This window comes from Stylophora pistillata, chromosome 4 (genome assembly GCF_964205215.1).
Source record: "Stylophora pistillata chromosome 4, jaStyPist1.2, whole genome shotgun sequence".
NCBI lineage: Eukaryota > Metazoa > Cnidaria > Anthozoa > Scleractinia > Pocilloporidae > Stylophora > Stylophora pistillata.
In genome coordinates this window covers 34,066,037-34,083,451 of record NC_142522.1, presented here as the reverse complement: position 1 = coordinate 34,083,451, position 17,415 = coordinate 34,066,037, and the positions used below count along the sequence as shown (strand labels likewise).

Genomic DNA, 17,415 nt, shown 5'->3' with positions numbered 1-17,415 from the left:
TTAACGGTTTAATAAGACAATGTTGACTCTTAGCACTAACTTTTTGCCTGCATGGTCACTTGGCTTGTAGTACGACCCCACAGTCATAAGTAATAGATAATAAAAACGAAAAAAACTTCTGCATACCTTAGGAAATGCAAAGAACTTACCGGTTTCTATGGCTTTAATAAAAGTTGGTTCCAACTGAACGGAAACTGTTGCATCATCCAATGCTTCTTGATAATTACCTAAGAAAATATTCTCGAGTGAGTACGTTAGGTACAATCCTCTATCCTTTGGAACGGGCATAATCATTTCCACATCGCTCATTGGACACACCAAGCTTGCCAAGTCGGCGATAAATTTTTATTACCTGACTTTATCTTACGGAAGGATGTGATGCGAGTTCCGAACAGTTTGTCTACGTATATCATGTTGGCTGTTTGCTTTGATCCAATAGTTTAAGGCTCACCTCCTACCATTGGTTATAACGGGTATACGACACACTATCTGTTAGTCCAGCGGTATACTAATTGATTGGGGCAGTACGGCCAGTAAGCGTGAAGCTGGTGACAGTGCCATGCAATGGACTTGTGTAAGTCAGTACTTTACTAAACTTACCTCCCAATCACATCCATCAGACCTGTCTGACTTATACTTCCTCTGGCACTACTCCCTAAATTGGTTAGGTTTCCCATCATGTTACCTTTATTGAGGCTGCGTAATTCGACTCGCAAAGAAACAAACGCGTTCCTTCACGCACACAACTGGAACTGTAACCTATTGTATTGAATCCTTGTGAATGCAGGTCTGGTTTATTAGGAACGAATGATCAATTCTTACCCAAAAGCAAATGAGCTGCTGCCCTGTTGCTATAGAGCACAGCGTTGACTTGGATGTCTTTGCAATTCACTTGCAGTCCCTCCGTATAGAAGTGTACCGCGTTGTCGGCCTCTCCTTTGCTGTACTCGTTATCACCTTCCTTCAAGTACACCTCTGCTATCGCTAACAGAAAAGCAGCAAACATCTATAATACACATCATAGTTCAAGAGGGATGCAAAAGCTATCTTTTCGAGATATACAGTTCCTTAATGTATTTTGGAGAGCTGTAGTTTGACCTAGCTTTCAAAAGTTAAAGTTGTGTTTTTGACAAACAAAGTGTTCTACGCCTTTCCTGTTAAATGATCGTTACTCGGTCCAAGTCCCTTAGCATCTCCCTTTGATAATGAGGGTGATGAGGATGTGGAATTCTAATTAATTTGGCTATTTGGGCACCATACTGAGTATGTTGTATACATTCTGTTTATCATTCTTACCTTTTAAATTAGCATCATCAAATTGTGATGTACTGTCTGACGGTAACTCAGCCTGAACGTCTATTGCTTCTGAGAAATATTCAGTCAAATATCGAGGTTATCATATATTTTAGCCATAATATCTTAGCTAAATATCTATAGGCTCTGTGGTGCAACGTTTTAGAACAAGGTTAAGGTGAACTTTGTTTCAACCAACAGTTTCAAAACCAACTTTGCCATTTTCATTCGATGGCACACCAAATACGATGGAACGTTTTTCCAACATTGAATAGCATTGGCAAGATGATTTAAACCAACGTAAACCCAGGTGTTCAGTGGAAAAGTGGTCAAACTCTATCTTGAGTGTTTGACACATCTTTTTTCATCGATGCTATAACTAAAATGTAGTTTGCGGAGAAATAGTATTTTTTTAAAAGGTACGCTGAATAATAATGATTTCCAGTCTTGTGCCACGGAACCGACTAGCTATTTTATTGAGCAGACATCCCATATTCAAATCGATCTTTTCAACAAAATATACTGGACTCCAATCAAGACGGGAGTGAAAGGAAAAACAAGAGAACTAGGGGGGGGGGCAATATAGAAAAGGAGATGCAGACGGTGGCAATAACTTGGTGAGAGGCACTGAGGAAAAGAGCGAAAAAAGTCCGCATTGGTGGTCCCTTGTGCATGACTTTATGCGCCCGAGGGCAAGAAGAGGATAAACAGCACTCTTTATAAGCTGAAAGGGATTGAATTCAATCTTCCGCACACTCCCAAAAACAAACCTCCTTAGAAGTTATCAGCAGTTGGTTACTACTTCTAAAGTAGTCTCTCACTACTACAAATTTGGCTTGGCGTGGAAATAAATTTGCTTTCGGTTTGAGAACTCGACACTGTAACAAGGCAATTAATCATACAAATAAGTCTAGCTTCCGTACCTGCCTGAAAATCATCTGCTAAATTTATTTTCAAGTCACCAGATCTGACCTTACGTTTCTCTGTGGCTAGAAACAAAGCATTACGTTTATGTTAAAACCTTTACAGTTCAACAAACAAGAAATTCAATGAGTATTTCCCAAGTGATTCTACTTTCATTTTTCATCATGCTTCAGCGAAACCGTCCAACACTGTTTATCTCAAGCTACAATCTGGAAATGATAATTTTGGGAAACTTAAAAAAAAAAAAACAATGAACTGTAATCTGTTTTCTCTCTTACCGTCTGTAGATTTCCCATCATTAATGTTCACATGACCACCTTCCGCCATTGCTGCAAAAGAACTAAATGTTAACTTTGTATTACCAACTTTTGGCTCGATCCTCCTCAGTTGGATCTACTACGCTGATACCAAGAATAAACTGGGGCTATCCTAAAAAAAATCCAAATTTTAATGTTTATATCTGATTAGTTTCAGAGAGTATATCTTAATTAACAAATAAGACAGCTGAGGATGCCACAATAGTTTCTCAAAGAAACTTCAAGGCTTTCATGGAAAATGAGATTCCCAGAGAAAGAAAAATCAAGGAGTGCATTTGGGGAATTAAGACTATTGTCATTTATCTAACCTGGTAACATGGAGTATGAGCCACAACTTACCTCTCTTACTGAGCGTAAACAGAACCAACTTGGCGACTTAGCGCTAGAAGAGTTACATGACTTGTCAACCTATAGAAAAGGCACACGCTATTTTAGTGCTTAGCAGCAACACCAATCAGCCACAATCTGACCAACGGTTGACAAATATGATTTATAACAGCACAAGATTCAATCATGTTTGAGATACCAAAACATTTTCCTGAAAAGAAGAATCAGGCCTGTACGGCGCGTGAAAAATTCCAATATTCCTAACTGCGAGGATTGGTTTCATATACATTTCTGAAAACCGCAGTGCACATATATGAGTTTCATATATTCTCAATTATTGACTCATCACTTCACGAGTTGCATAGGAACCAACATAACGACCAACTTCCAGTTGACTCGTTAGTTCAGTTGGTAGAGCACTGCATTGGTATCACAGAAGTCACGGGTTCAAATCCCGTGTAGGCCTGCATTTTCAGGCCCTATTTTTGTTGCTGCTAAGTAGCGTTCATTCCTGCGAGGATCACTTACATATACAGTTCTTAAAACTGCAGTGCACACATATGATTTTCATATTTTCTCAAGAAAGTAACTGATTTTATGGTTCCCCTGGACAACGCACGTGCACCAGTAATTTTTAAATGTGGGGAACGTTTCACAAATACTTTCAATTGTACTAAGAGTTCGTCAACTTAACTTTTGAGTTTAAGCTCTAACCTGGGCACGAAAGATTGATTTTCAACCAGAAAAGGAAAAAGATCCCAAGATTGCCTTTCTGAAAAATTCTTAATAGGAAAGGTTCACTTGTTAGCCGCTTTCGCGCAGAGGATTTTATGGGACGTGGAACGCCATCCCGTGTATCAACGGTCTATCGAAAAAAGATCGAGATCGAGTTTCGCTAAAATTGAAAAGAAATAGTGTTTAACTTCTCTCCTCTGCATTGTGCTACAGCTATAAAAGTGTAGGTAGAGTGGCGCATCGGAATTTTTCACCTCCCAAGTGTAAAAGCGAAATTCTTCGGGGCTTGGGGGCTCTCCTCGCTCATAAGACCCTAAAGGAGACCTGGCGACGTCACCTGTTCATTATAAAAATCTTCTTAGCAAGGCTCAAAGCCGGAATATAGAATGCAAAAGAATATATACCTAAAAAAAACTGCTGACAAAAACTTAGGTAAATTTTTAAGACGTGTTACTGGAATTACTTAACGATAGATTCGTGGCGGTATTTGTAACAACGTATACAGATCAGCTGAGTTCGAAGGCCATAAACACCTCCCTTACAACCAGATCCTCGCCTTGTATTGAACCATGTGTTACTTAAAAGTGTTCTTATAACAGCCTAACAGAAGGGAATATGACATGTAACCTCGCTTGAAAGGATCCATTTACAAGCTCTACAGTGTGCTTTCTCAAACGCTCTGGAAGTTTGAACATCTCAAGCGTAACAGGGAAATTTCCCCCAAAGTGAGAAAAAGGGGGTTCCCCTCCATTAGAAACTGAGACCAGAACTCATAACGTCACGCATTCCTTCACAAAAATCAGAAATTTTTGAAAATTTTCTTTTGTAAGCTTTTTGCTTATTAAATAAAATGTAAAAACAGTTCCTTGTTTCGTCAAAAGGCCTCGCTCGAATGGTTAATAGTTTCAACCAAGGTAATATTGTAACTAGATAGACTGGGACGCTTTTGTTTTTACTGAAGAGTTTTTTCCGATTTTGAAGAAAGGTACTACTACTACTGTCATTTTTGCGAGACTGGAAAGGAAAACTTTTTAACTTGGTTTAGTTGGCAGTGTTGTTTATTCTCTGCCCTAAGGGTGCAATGAACTCAAGGTTTGATCTGAACTAATCAAAATTTGTTATTCATGTGCGGTTTCCCGCGCTCTATAGACGATTGCGATTAACTTGACCCTGCATAAATTAAAATATATTCTTACCGAATTACAGTTGTTGAATGCGATCAACGTCCTCGACTCTTTTCCGAATAATACATTACAATAAACACACACCAAAACTTCCGTTTTGCAGGACCATGGAAATATTCAATTGCAGCTATCGAAATGAACTCGCTCAGACGCACACGAGGTTTGACCTCTCAAGTAAGGGGGTTCCCCTACATTTAGAAACTAAAAGCGGAAATCCTTTCGTCATGTGACGTTCTTCCAGCCGGATAATTGTTAGGTAAATATTCCCCCATGAACTGCTTACTACAATTTTACTTCAAATAGAAACATTGTGAAAAGAGCTTTACGTCTCTGCATGGGCCATTTCATTCATATTTGGTTTACAAGTAGGCGCTGGTTCAGGATTGACAGTTACAGACTGATGCTGCCATCTGGAGTTAATAACTGATCAAAAAGGTGTTTATAATTCCTAAACAAATGGGCAAGGTTACAAGAAGAAAAACTGTACAAAATGAATTTACAGACAGCAAATGTTTCACAGTTTAATAAAGAAAGGTGAATGTCAGAAGGTGTTCGGTTCCCCTAATTCATAAAATCAATAACGCCCAAGTGTATGCCGTGCTCTTAAGAAATAAGTTCAATGCAAGGAGTTGTTTCATGATAAGTCATTAGGCCTCATCTGAACATTTTCGTCATCAAAACTACGTTATGGATACAAAAACCTTTTTTGTGTCGGTCCACTTTGGCTGCTTAGCGACTGATGCGTAAGATAACCATTGAGAAAACTGCAAACTCCACTACAAGCACATCTTTGCTTTACACAACACAATATATTAAAAAGAACACATTTGCATTGACAGAGCATAAATGTTTGAGATTTAACTCAATGAATAGCTTTTCCAGCTTTACTTGTAGATTCTAAACTTGAGAAGTTAAGTGTCTAATCAATATTTCTTCAACTTCTAGTCGCGCTAATTTCTGTTTTTATCTGCAAGAGTAAATGGTCAGGAACCCGAAAAAGTAACATTGTCTCGCCTATATTCCTGTTTATTCTAGTGTTATGCAAAGTACATGTGCGATGAACACAAGGTTTGATGTGTTAGGACTGATGGCAAAAGACACAACTAAATTTGTTTTTCATTTGCGATTTTCTTCGCTCTAAAGACGATTGCGATGAACTTGATCCTGCATAAATTAAAACTTATCCTGACCATGATACCGTTGTCGAATGCGATCTACGTTCCCGACTCTTTACCGTACAATATTCTTTCCAGTAAAACATTTTTTTCTTTCCAGTGGCCCACCCTTCATCGTTAGCTGACTTAACACCGCAATTCATAGATTCGTTCATAGAAGGGTTTTGTCAATCGACGTAATGTTATGAATTTGCGAGTATCTGTAACTGCAACTATGTATATGTCACTGAGTTAACGGGAGTGACAAACTAATCAAATCTACTCGTCCTACTACAGCCAAAATCTCACCCACGGCGTTTCTTTTTAAGTTTCGTCCATCAGTCCTATATAAAGGATCTTGGAAACATCTAACTACAGCTATCGAAATAATTTGCTTATCCGAACCTACGTTTGTGGCGCTGAGTTATCGGGAAGGCGAAATTATTTTAAGAATCACATCTATTACGAACAAAATCTTACCTCAGCTCTTCCGAGTCCTTTTACTTTCGGTTACCAGCGTTAACAACAAGTCAAAAGAGAAAATCTGACACAATAAACCCACAGCTAAAGTTCCGTTTGAAAGACTATGGAAATATCCAACTGCAACTATCGAAATGAACTCGCACAGATGCACGCAAGGTTTGACCTCTCAGGTGAGGGGGGTTCCCCTACTTTTGAGAGACTGGAAGCGGAAATCCTTTAGTCACGTAATGTTATTTCAGGCCGATAATTATTACATAAATATTCCGTTGAACTGCTTACTGCTCTTTTACCTCAAATAGAAACATTGCGAAAAGTGGTTTAAGTTTTTTCCGCCGCGGTCATTTTACCAACCGTAAGTGCAAGACTTTGGATATATCTCAGTGCAGCTATCGAAGTATACCTGCCCGGAAGGAAGGGCGTTTTAACCTTTGAAACGTCAAAAGGGAAACTTCCCGACAGTGTTAGGGGGTTCCCCCTACTATTAGAGACTGAAAGCGGAAATCATTATGTCACGAAACGCTTAACGTTATTCGAGCTGGATAATTTCAAATCTTTTACAATAAAACACACTGTGAAGAACCTCTTATGCTAGGGCTTGACAGAAAAAGGAACTAGCTGCAACCAACGTTTAGCTTAGTCTGTTACATGTTTCTTAAAACTAAAAGATAACAAAATCCGATAAAGCAAAGTAAAGTAAAGCAAACTTTATTTACACAGGGTAGCCCATTCAGCTCTAAGGCTGGTATCCATAGGGGCCCTGTATTGAAAATAATTTACATCAAATTTCTAGAATAGATATATATATATATATATATATATATATATATATATATACAATGACTAAGATTTCACAACTACTTCAACAGCCTAAAACTACAATGCTAAAAAACACAATCAAAACATAACATAGTAAATAAAATATCAAAATTACGGTAAAAGGAAATGTTTTGCTCGGCGACAGAACGTTTGAATGTTTTCACTCTTCACAATGTTCAAAGGAAGTTTATTAAAAATTTCTGCGCCAGTAAAAAGAAAGGTCCTTCTCCCAAAATTCTGTTTTACTTTTGGTAGGGATAGCCTCAGACTTTGCCTCGATCGTGGAATAATTGTGAATATTCGAAAATCTGGTAAAATATGATGAAAAGTAACCAGGAACTAATGAGTGGAGACAGAGAAAAACGAGTTTAGCCTTGTGGTAATAGCGTCTACTGGAAAGAGTCGGCCATTGCAGCTGATCTATTGCTTCAAATGACCGAGAGCAACGTGTAATAATCCGTGCAGATCTATTTTGTAAGCGCTGTAGTCGATCTATATCTTGTTGTAAAAGGTTACTCCAGGCAATGTCACAGTAATCAAATAAGGGAAGAATTAAGGTATTATGAACAAGTATTGCTGCCTCTTTTGTGACGAAACTTCTAATGCGGCCCAGAATACTAACTCTTGACGCCACCTTTTTACACATATAGTCTGTGTGAGCCTTCCAAGTCAAAAAATTGTCGAACCAAGTCATAAAATTGTCCGATTGCGGTTTCTTACCCACTTCACGTGCAGATGTTTATGATACACGGCAAAATATCTCATCATAACCACTCCTAGAACTTCTCGTATTTACTTTTTACCTAGAATTCACAAACCTAACAACCCGGGTCGGCCCATTGTCTCGGCTTGCAGTTGCCCTACCGAATTTATCTCCAGCTATCTAGACAAAATTATGGCTCCCATCGTCAAAACTTTACCATCATATATTAAAGACAGTCAACACGCTCTTCAAATTTTTCGAGACTTTAATTTCCTTGGCCAAAACAAACTTCTTTTCACCATGGATATTACGTCTCTTTACACTGTCATTCCTAATGGCGAAGGCCTTCTGTCCCTTAAACATTTTTTTGATCAACGTACAGTTAAGGAACCTAAATCTGAAACACTACTACGCTTAGCCGAACTAGTGCTCACACTCAATTGCTTTTCATTCGGAAACAACTTCTTCAAACAAACCAATGGTGTAGCCATGGGCACCAAAATGGGACCTAGCTATGCCAATCTTTTTGTAGGTTTTGTCGAACATCAATTTTTCAGCCAATACAACGGCTCTAAACCTGAACTCTACGGTCGCTACATCGACGACTGTATCGGCGCTACCTCCCCTACCAGAGAGGAGCTCACTAAATTCATAACCGCAGTCAATTCTCTTCACCTGGCTCTGAAATATACTTGGGAAATTTCTGACAATTCTTTATCCTTTTTAGACGTCAAAGTTTCAATTGAAGGTTACGGTTTATGCACTAGTGTGTATTACAAACCTACAGACTCGCATAATTACTTGTTATATTCGTCTTCGCATCCATCTCACGTTAAGAATTCTATTCCTTTTTCTCAGCTTCTAAGACTTCGTCGTTTATGCAGTGATGACTCTGATTTCCACCACAAATCAGAGTCAATGTGCCAGTTCTTCGATAAACGTGGTTACCCTGTTTCCGTCGTTCAAGCGGGTTACCACCGCGCTCAACTTATTGATCGACATTCAGCACTACAAACGTCGCATAAGGAAGATTCCGACCGCATTCCATTCACTCTCACGTTTCACCCTCACAACCACTCAGTTAAATCCATCATTCTTAAAAACTTTAAATTACTTCAAAACGATCCAGAGACAAGCACTATCTTTTCGCAGCCTCCCCTCATTTCATTCAAACGCGACAAAAACATAGGAAATTTTTTTGGTCAGAAGCTCTTTTCAGACTAATGAGCAACCAGGCACTTTTAAATGCGCTCGTGCACGATGCAAAACGTGTCCTTTCATTCACAACACTGATAAAATATCGGGACCTAAACGATCCATTAAGATCACCGATCACTTCACGTGCACCTCCGCCAATGTAATCTATTGCATAACTTGCACTTATTGCAAAAAGATATACATCGGCGAAACAGGCAGAAGAGTAGGTGACCGATTCCGAGAACACCTTCGAGACGTGGAAAGAATGACAAGGACACATCGAAACCAGTCGCTAGACATTTTAATTTACCTAATCATTCTAAGCAACACATGGCAATCTGCGGTCTTTCCTTGCACTTAGGTGGCACGGAAAGCCGTAAAAATCTTGAACAAAAGCTCATCTTTCAAACCGGTAGTCTAAATCCCACAGGGATCAACGAACGCTTTTCATTCCACTAATTTATTCATGTTTTTCTCGTTGCCATGCTCCCACCAATAACGTAGCTCCATTTTCTGCCTTTAAAAGCACACACAATCCACAATTCCTCTATCCGCTCCGACGAAGGGCTAACGCTCGAAACGTCAGCTTTTGTAATCATTACGGTGGCTAATTTACCATTTCAACTTTGTTGATATATCCAAATTATTTATGATAAAACGCCGAATATAACAAATACGCGATTAATTTTTCCGATATCGCAAGATTACTGAAATTTACACTTGGAAATGAGTAGGTCGAACTCCATCGGATTACACAAAGTATATGAATATAACCCAGACCGTGTAGGAGCGGAATTCATTTTCGCTACAATACCTTACATTTCTCAGCTTCCGGTACAATTAGGTCGTACACGTGACGTCTTCGTAGAAGAAATCGAAAGTGTTACCTCCTGTAGGTCAATGTTACTTTAAAGCAACCTAATGGTTGCGTGGATGCCTTAGTAAGGTTACTATCATTTTCCCTCTCATATAAACAATGTGAAAAGAAGTTTCACGTTTGCTTTATGCTTTTTTTTTTTATCGGTATCAGATTTGATGTAGTTTCCTACACGGACCCTTACGTGCCAGCGTTTTTATATTAGGGACCTTAAGCATCGATGACTTTGGGTGTCACGGACGTTCGATCGTTTGCAGGAGGGGTAACCTGGGAACGACGTTGTCGCCACCGGAGTTCGTGACATGATTGCGTTAAGCAAAACAATTACGCTAACTTACAGACGTAGTCGGTCGACCGTGAAAGTGTAAACACATCCTTTGTGTGGTCTCGATCTTGACGATGTCTAGTTTAAAGGAAGCTCGAGAAATGCTCTCTCTAGCATGGAGTCATCATTTTATTTCCGAAGAAGAATTTTTATTGCTGTATGACGCTAGTTTCTCCAGAAATCCATCATTTCCTCACGCCGACTACGATCGTTTTGATCTCGACTCTATGGACGAAACAGAGTGCTTTCATGAGTTTCGAGTAAGAAAAATGGACATTGTCAGACTTGCTGATGCCCTTGGATTGCCTGCGAGTCTGTGCTGCCACCAACGAACAAAGGCCAACCGCGTAGAGGGACTGTGCATGTTGCTAAAACGATTAGCATACCCATGTCGTTTGGGTGACATGATCCACAGATTTGGACAGGCAGTGCCAGAGATAAGCACGATCACGACACGTTTTGAGAAGTGGATTTTCGACCATCATCACGCCAAGATCACAGAGTGGAATGACCAACTCCTCAGCAGAGACAAACTGCGATTGTACGCTGATGCCATAGCTGACAAAGGGGCAGCACTGTCCAACTGCTTTGGATTTGTCGATGGCGGCCTATTTGTAGGCCAGGCCAAGACCAAAAAATAGTTTACAATGGCCGACCTCTTGTTAACTTTAAACTCTGCTCTTTTGTTGAGAATGTTGGCAATTTTCTCCCATGCCTGTGCCCTTCCCACAGTCTTCTCTTTAGCCCTGTATGGCTCAGCCTGTAAGACTTCGTGGCACAGGAGAATGTCTTTCTCTTCACTCCATTCCATTTTACCACTGTTTTAAAACAATGCATGACATTTCAGCCTTTAAAAGACAACTTATACAAGTATCCCGTTAGCTTACATGAACATCATGCCCAGTTGATCTGATGTGATTAAAAAATGCCGTGTTAAACTTCTCTGTAGGATATGTAAATTAAGTCCCCCAATTAAACATTACTTGCAGTTTTCGAGCGTGCTCTCTAATTTTGGTAAAATTTATATTTTTCATTCCCAAGCTGAAAATCCTTCCTTTCCAAGCGAGTTTAGGCTAATTTAAATGCTCTATACAGAGGATAGTAGTACGTCAGTAAAGTAAATAATATGTATTCTACCAGTCAGCCAACAAATGGCATGGCTAGTATATAACCACCACAGTCGCTAACTGTCTTGAATTCTCCCAACCAACCTTGTGTTTAGATGAGGTTATATAAACACGGAAAAAGTGCTCTATTACTTAAGCTTAAATAATATGCTTTACGTGTAAGATTAAGTTTATTAGATGCAACACACATTTTAGTTTCAAACCAATTTGGGCGGTATCACGGCTATCTATATTCTTCTACTAACCTCAGATATTCGTTTAACAAAGATTACTATAGAAAAAAGTGTATACATTCGTATAGCTAGATGTCGCTTTTTGAGCCGGGCCGGACAAAAACGATAAACAAAATAGGAACTGCCGACTGTTTGTTGCATAAAACTAACGGACGAATTTTCACATTTATTTGTTGTGGCGAGGTTAACTTTGACCTAAGGCTAAGAATTTTTTTTCTCAAAGTATGCATTACGCTAAGTTACTCGTAAGACCTCAGAGACTTTTGTCCAAAAAAATTAAGCTGCATGACAACTAACCTCGAGGATCTGCTTGAACCAGCGTAATTTCCTCCTTCACAGGGAACTTGCAAGCTTGACATGACTACAAGTACAACAGCCGAGAAAATTTAATGTGGTTATCGGAGTGAATGACATCAAATCATCTTCGAAGTACGGCAGTTTTAATCTCAAATCCACCTGTATTTCTGCGTTTTCTCCAAGACGTCAAACTAAGCGTTCCTGCGTTGTCGACGTGACCTTTCATCAGGGACGGACGGTGTATCCATAGCAACAGCTAACGACAGCTGATAAGTCACTTCCGGCGAACGTCCGTGACTTCCAACGTCGTCGATGCTTAAGGTCCCTAATGTCTGTCTCACGACACATGCGTATTACGACACATTGTCACCACAAGGTACACAGACTAAAACATCTAAAACGCGGGTGTAGAAACAAGGTTGGGGTGCGGTTGCTTATCGACTCTCAAGTCTTGCATTCTGTCCAAGGTTGTCATTTTTCTCAAGTCTCTATTAATTTAGGTTAATTAGTTTAATTTTATTTTTCGTTACGTTCACCTTTATTTGTATAGTAATCACACAGTACTTGTACCTAAAGATTTAAACACTGAAGTTAACTCGTTTAACAATATAAATGCGCGTTTTTTAAAAAACCAACACTCTACTTTTATCACTTGAGAAAGCAAACACCAAATCGCCAAACAATCGCTAATATCAAAAAGCTCAAGAGCTGTTCTTTCGTTATTTTTTTGTTGGTTCAATTCATGCCAAGGGCCTTTTTGAGATGAAACATTTTCCCGCCCAAAAAAACTACGGCGCTCAAAATGCTCATGCGCTTATTTTTTTTTTTTAATTAATATAAGTTATATTTTTCTACATTGCTAATAAACTGTATATTTATTTGCTTGTTGTCTTGTTTAATCATAATCTACTATTTCTTCAACAAATCAATAAAGTGGTCAGTTTTTGAGCCAGGTTTTGCTGTTTTTGGAAAATTTGGACAATTGGCTCAGAGTTTCCCCTACCACCATTTTTGGCCAAAAAATAAACTTAAGGCTTCCTTTAAAATTTCCCGTCAAAAAAAAAAAAAAACAGTATATCGTACATAAAGAATTGAAGAGTAATCGCCAATTTCTCAGTCTTCCATTCGAGCAGTCTCGAAACTTTCGTTCCCTTCAAAATAAAATCTGACGACTTGTCTATCCCTACGTCTTTTTTAGACTTCAATTCTTTGCAAGAGATGATGTGTGGAGGGTCCTAACGAAAGAGCACCATGGCAAGCTTCAGAGAGTCCAATCAGAAAATTTTACTCCGAAATTTTGATGGTTTTTTTTTTTTTAAGCTTCCAGCTTGCCACGATGTCCTTTTCGGAGTAAAAGATTACCAAAGTCACCCGTTTTGAATGTAACACAGGATACAAAAGCATTTCTCATTTTTTACCAAATTTCGATAAATTATTGCAGTCTTTTTTAGAGATTTAGCAGTTAAACGCTTTCAATTTCTGTTTATGAACTGAATTTCAAACTTTTACTCGTCAACACTTTCCGTATTCCTGTGTTTCACCAAGTGACTGCTCAAAAGATATTCCTTCCACTTCAACCGAATAAAGAGTCAATAAACTACGATATATTTTAAAACCAAATGCCTTGTCCAAAGGATAACAAGTGATCCTTTCTTTCAAATAGAGCTTAATAAGTTTAAAAGATTACCTAGGAAATTCTTATCAAAGAAACAGTTTTCTAAAAATCAGCAAAATGACGACCATCGCAGAAAAGGAACTAAAAAATACTGGCTTTTCAAAGCGAGGACACAATAAACTCTTGTTTCTTGTAACTTTTATTTGAATATAACTAATTTAAATTTGTGTTTTGCATTTTGGTTTCATAAAATCAACGCGCTTTCTGTACAAATTTTTAATTTCGAAATAACCAAATATGTCTGTGATTCCTTTAATGTCCATGTAACTTCGTCATCATTTTATGCGAAACCATTCAACAAGAAAACAAAAACTGTTCTGATTAGATAAACTATCAAATTCTCTGACTTTGTTTGATTTGCATTCTTGATTCCAAGGTTCGAGTGGAAAAATCAATTAATTTCGGAAAAATTTTAAAATTGTGATGAACTAATGAGAAAGTGATTTTGTCGCTGGTTTTAAGACAATTATGATCACCGAATCTTCGCTTATAGGCCTTTTTATTGTTTATTGGTCAAAAGATCGTCTCGTTTGCAAAAAGGACAAAGTGCACGCGGCAATCTTGAAAAGTATATGGGTATCACACTCAACTTTTGTGCCAAGTTTCAGCCGAATCGGTTGACCACCACTTCTGGCCCCTGGAACACTTTCTCAGACAGGGACACTTAACCGTGATACTAATTGTCAAACAAACCGAAAAAAAGAGCGATCAGAGCTTTGAAATAGATGATTGTCACTATTCCGTGGTCAGGATTATGTCAGTTTCCAATCGTTTAATATGTCTTTAATTCGATGCAACGATATTATCTGAGATATGATACACCAAATTATAGCTGGTAGTTCGAATAAATCAAACGATCGCTCAGGGTCTGTATTACAATCCGTAACACAACAAATTATTCCAAAAAATGGTGGCTAATTGAGAACAATATTATTCACCTACCGCGTGAACAGTTTTGTCCATTACAATACAACTACGAAAAGAACAAAGACTTCGAACAATAATTACACCTCATAAAGGGCTACCATTTTTGCTAGTATTACTAAATAATTTAAAACTTCTTATCTTTGCAGTATCCACTAAAAATTCATTGATTCCAGTGTCTTCTTTTGATCAGAATGTTTGTTTTTCCATCGCTCTGACAACATTTCTCTTCCTAAAGACAAGAATATATGAATGTGATCAGGGAATGTTTATTTTCCATGAGCCGGACAAGAATTGAAATCAAAATCTTGTCTTGTTTTGCTCTTTGACACATGCAGTCATAGGAAAAGCAAGTGCTTCGAAAAAACGTTTTAAAATGTTGTTTAATCTAGGGTGAATTGGGGAGGGAAGGTGAGATCAACACATGGACGGAAGTGGCTGCATAGTGCGCCTGATGAATTCTGACGTCCGATCTCACCTTAACTGATTGTAAAGCGCGACTGATTATCTATATAGTAGTTTGCGCTATATAAATGTTAAATTGTTGTTGTTGTTTACAATGAAGCAAAGGCTACTGAGCATGAGTAGAAAGGTCCTCAGACTTCCACGTGGCTGCATTCATTACAAAAGTAAGTCTGGTCCCCAGTACATTTAGCAAGCGAAACATTTTTATGAGGTTCTTTCATCCCAGATATTTTATAATTACAGATTTTGCCCGTTTCACGAAGCCAACACCCTAATTCAGTCCAATTTCGAGTTGAAGAGCCGCTCAGACCGAGCAACCGACACGTGCTACGTCTTTGACCTGAAATAATGTGACTCGTTTAGATTCCTGAGGAGGCTTAAGGCGATATTTTTCCGAGGCAACGCTCACCTGTTGTTACAGTGACATTTAAAGTGCTTTCGTTGTTCTTCTTTTCAGGTCCAGTGTCTCTTTCCTTCCAGAGCGTAAAGTTATGTTAAGTAGATTGGACAGCAGGCCTTTCCTCTACGACGGACAGCGTGGTTTGCTGAAAATTCTACAACTTTTGATAAATATTCATTAACAACTGCTGCCAATAATCGGCTGCTACGTCACAGATTTGGCGCGGAGTTCTGTTTGCACGCTCAGTCAGCTGATCAAGAATCAAGCTGAATAAAATGCATTGTGAGCGAGGGATTGGCATGTGACAGTGGGAAAATTTCCCAGCTAACTACTTTGTGACCAGGAAATAACGTTAACTCTGATACTCGAAAAGAACATTAAAAACAGTACATCTCAGTAATGAATAAAAAGATATTTAATGACGGTCTCATTTTGAAATTGCGTGAATGAATTAAATAATTGCTCGTTCTCTTGTTACGAAAGGATCGTAGCAAAAATAACGCAAAGATGACAATGAAACAATGAAATTTATCGGTGAAGGTAATAAATTATCAAGAAACTAACGCATTTTTACTCTTCCGTGAAGAAAAAAAAATAGATTAAAAGTTTACAAAATTAACTAAGAGTGCTGTGTATCACACAAGGAGAAAGCAACATTGGCGCTGGGTTACTTCCGATTGACTACGTAACCAGCCGCATGACGCATCGAGCTGCAGTAATCCTAAGAGTTAAGAGTGATAACAGGTAAAACAAAAAGCAGGTGAGAAAAAAAACAGGTGAAAGATGTTTCTTCGTCTTACCTCTAGCGAGGAACGAAGAAATAAACTGCTCATTCCCCACAAAGAATCCAAGGTCCAATGGACGGATTTGGCGCGCTCCAATGCTCTATCCACTGAGCCACAAAGACATCATAATTCATACAAATACAAGAATAATATGTTACAGGACACATGTTCAGGTATAAAAAGGCAGTCTATAAATTGCTATGGATCTCGCTTTTGATGATATTGTTTTATCTACCATTTTCTTACGCTACAGCTGTAAGACATATCAACGGACCAGAAACCGCTAATGCATTATGGTTGGTAGCCATGACTTTAGTAGTTTTTCCCAATTCCTCCCTGAACCAACTTGTTTATATCTAGAAGATCAGGAATCCAATTTAGAGCGGAACAACTAAAAATGGATCATTTTTCCAAGAGACCACGATCTCTCGAGACTACGTCTGTCATTAGTTTATCACAGTTTTGTTCTTATGCAGCTTTCTAATACATACCCCTACCCCTGTAAAATATCTTAATTTCGTGCAAGGCCACTAAATAACTGATCAGCCCAAGACAATATCGATATCTAAGATAGTATGCATGCTCTGTGACCGGTCGATAGGTGCCCTTAGATGAGGCAATGTAAACACGTAAAAGGTCTTTTACACAAAATGAATTTCATTTTATTTTTCCCTAGATGCACTATTTTTAACTTAACTCCACGGAGCTGGGTGCAATGCTAATTAAAAGGTCCTTTACCCTTTCAATTCCAAAATGTAAATATTATTTCTTTTCAATGCCTGCAATACATTACTTACTACTTTGACGTTATATCAAACAATATCCCCAACTTGATATTTTTCTCTCATCTCATTAAGATGTTGCTTGAAGAGGTATTGTTCATGTTAGGAAAAATTCCTTTTTCGCCACCATCGAAGGGTAAAGTAGTTCAAATAGAAAAAAAATATATTATTAGTATTATACTTTAATGTCTTTATTTATGCAATCTAGTGATTGGCAAGGAAACTGTTTGCGGAGGAGGGAGATTCGATGGGAAATTTCATAGAGGGCCGGAAGGGGAGAATGGAGGAGAAAGGGATGGCTGAGACATAGCAAAATTTGCGTCAAGGAGAAAGATTGGGTGTATAATGCTGTTCTTCTGCCTTAGTTTCATTCTTCAGTCGAATAGTTAGCT

General features: G+C 38.5%; 2 protein-coding genes and 1 long non-coding RNA gene across 14 annotated transcripts in view; 1 reads left to right on the top strand and 2 right to left on the bottom strand.

Moving 5' to 3' along the window:
* Window positions 1–6,573, bottom strand: part of LOC148733448 (uncharacterized) — a 29,065-nt gene extending 22,492 nt beyond the window's left edge. For 6 of the 12 annotated variants that reach the window (XR_016000528.1, XR_016000529.1, XR_016000530.1 and 3 more), the window contains exons 1-7: window positions 6,415–6,573; window positions 2,874–2,942; window positions 2,496–2,546; window positions 2,217–2,282; window positions 1,297–1,365; window positions 823–984; window positions 150–227 (exon numbers count right to left, since the gene is read on the bottom strand). Coding sequence is in view for 2 of the 12 variants with exons in the window: in XM_088758444.1 (XP_088614570.1) it covers window positions 150–227; window positions 823–984; window positions 1,297–1,365; window positions 2,217–2,282; window positions 2,496–2,544 (424 nt within the window). In the remaining 10 variants the exon portion in view is untranslated. Of the gene's footprint in view, window positions 1–126; window positions 228–822; window positions 985–1,296; window positions 1,366–2,216; window positions 2,283–2,495; window positions 2,647–2,873; window positions 2,943–4,792; window positions 4,932–6,414 lie in introns of those variants that run through there. The other 6 variants (XR_016000532.1, XR_016000533.1, XR_016000531.1 and 3 more) reach the window with 6 other exon arrangements.
* LOC148733446 (uncharacterized) lies at window positions 5,031–15,886 on the top strand. The gene is made up of 2 exons (XR_016000540.1): window positions 5,031–5,215; window positions 15,514–15,886. It is a non-coding gene; the product is annotated as an uncharacterized LOC148733446 (long non-coding RNA).
* LOC148733447 (uncharacterized) lies at window positions 9,418–12,314 on the bottom strand. Its single transcript, XM_088758453.1, has 3 exons — window positions 12,152–12,314; window positions 11,993–12,056; window positions 9,418–11,153 (listed from the first exon to the last, which is right to left on the bottom strand). Exons 1-3 carry the CDS (start codon window positions 12,216–12,218, stop codon window positions 10,820–10,822), a joined length of 465 nt encoding a protein of 154 aa, XP_088614579.1. The 5' UTR covers window positions 12,219–12,314; the 3' UTR covers window positions 9,418–10,819.
* Window positions 15,887–17,415: the final 1,529 nt, after the last annotated feature.

What these genes read in the sequence shown, in the direction of transcription:
- LOC148733447 (XM_088758453.1), bottom strand. Translation starts at nt 12,218, where the DNA reads ATGAAAGGTCACGTCGACAACGCAGGAACGCTTAGTTTGACGTCTTGG. An exon ending in GAGAAAACGCAGAAATACAG is followed by an intron (nt 12,057 to 12,151) that starts GTGGATTTGAGA and finishes TTGTACTTGTAG; the next exon opens with TCATGTCAAGCTTGCAAGTT. An exon ending in GGTTCAAGCAGATCCTCGAG is followed by an intron (nt 11,154 to 11,992) that starts GTTAGTTGTCAT and finishes GTTTTAAAACAG; the next exon opens with TGGTAAAATGGAATGGAGTG.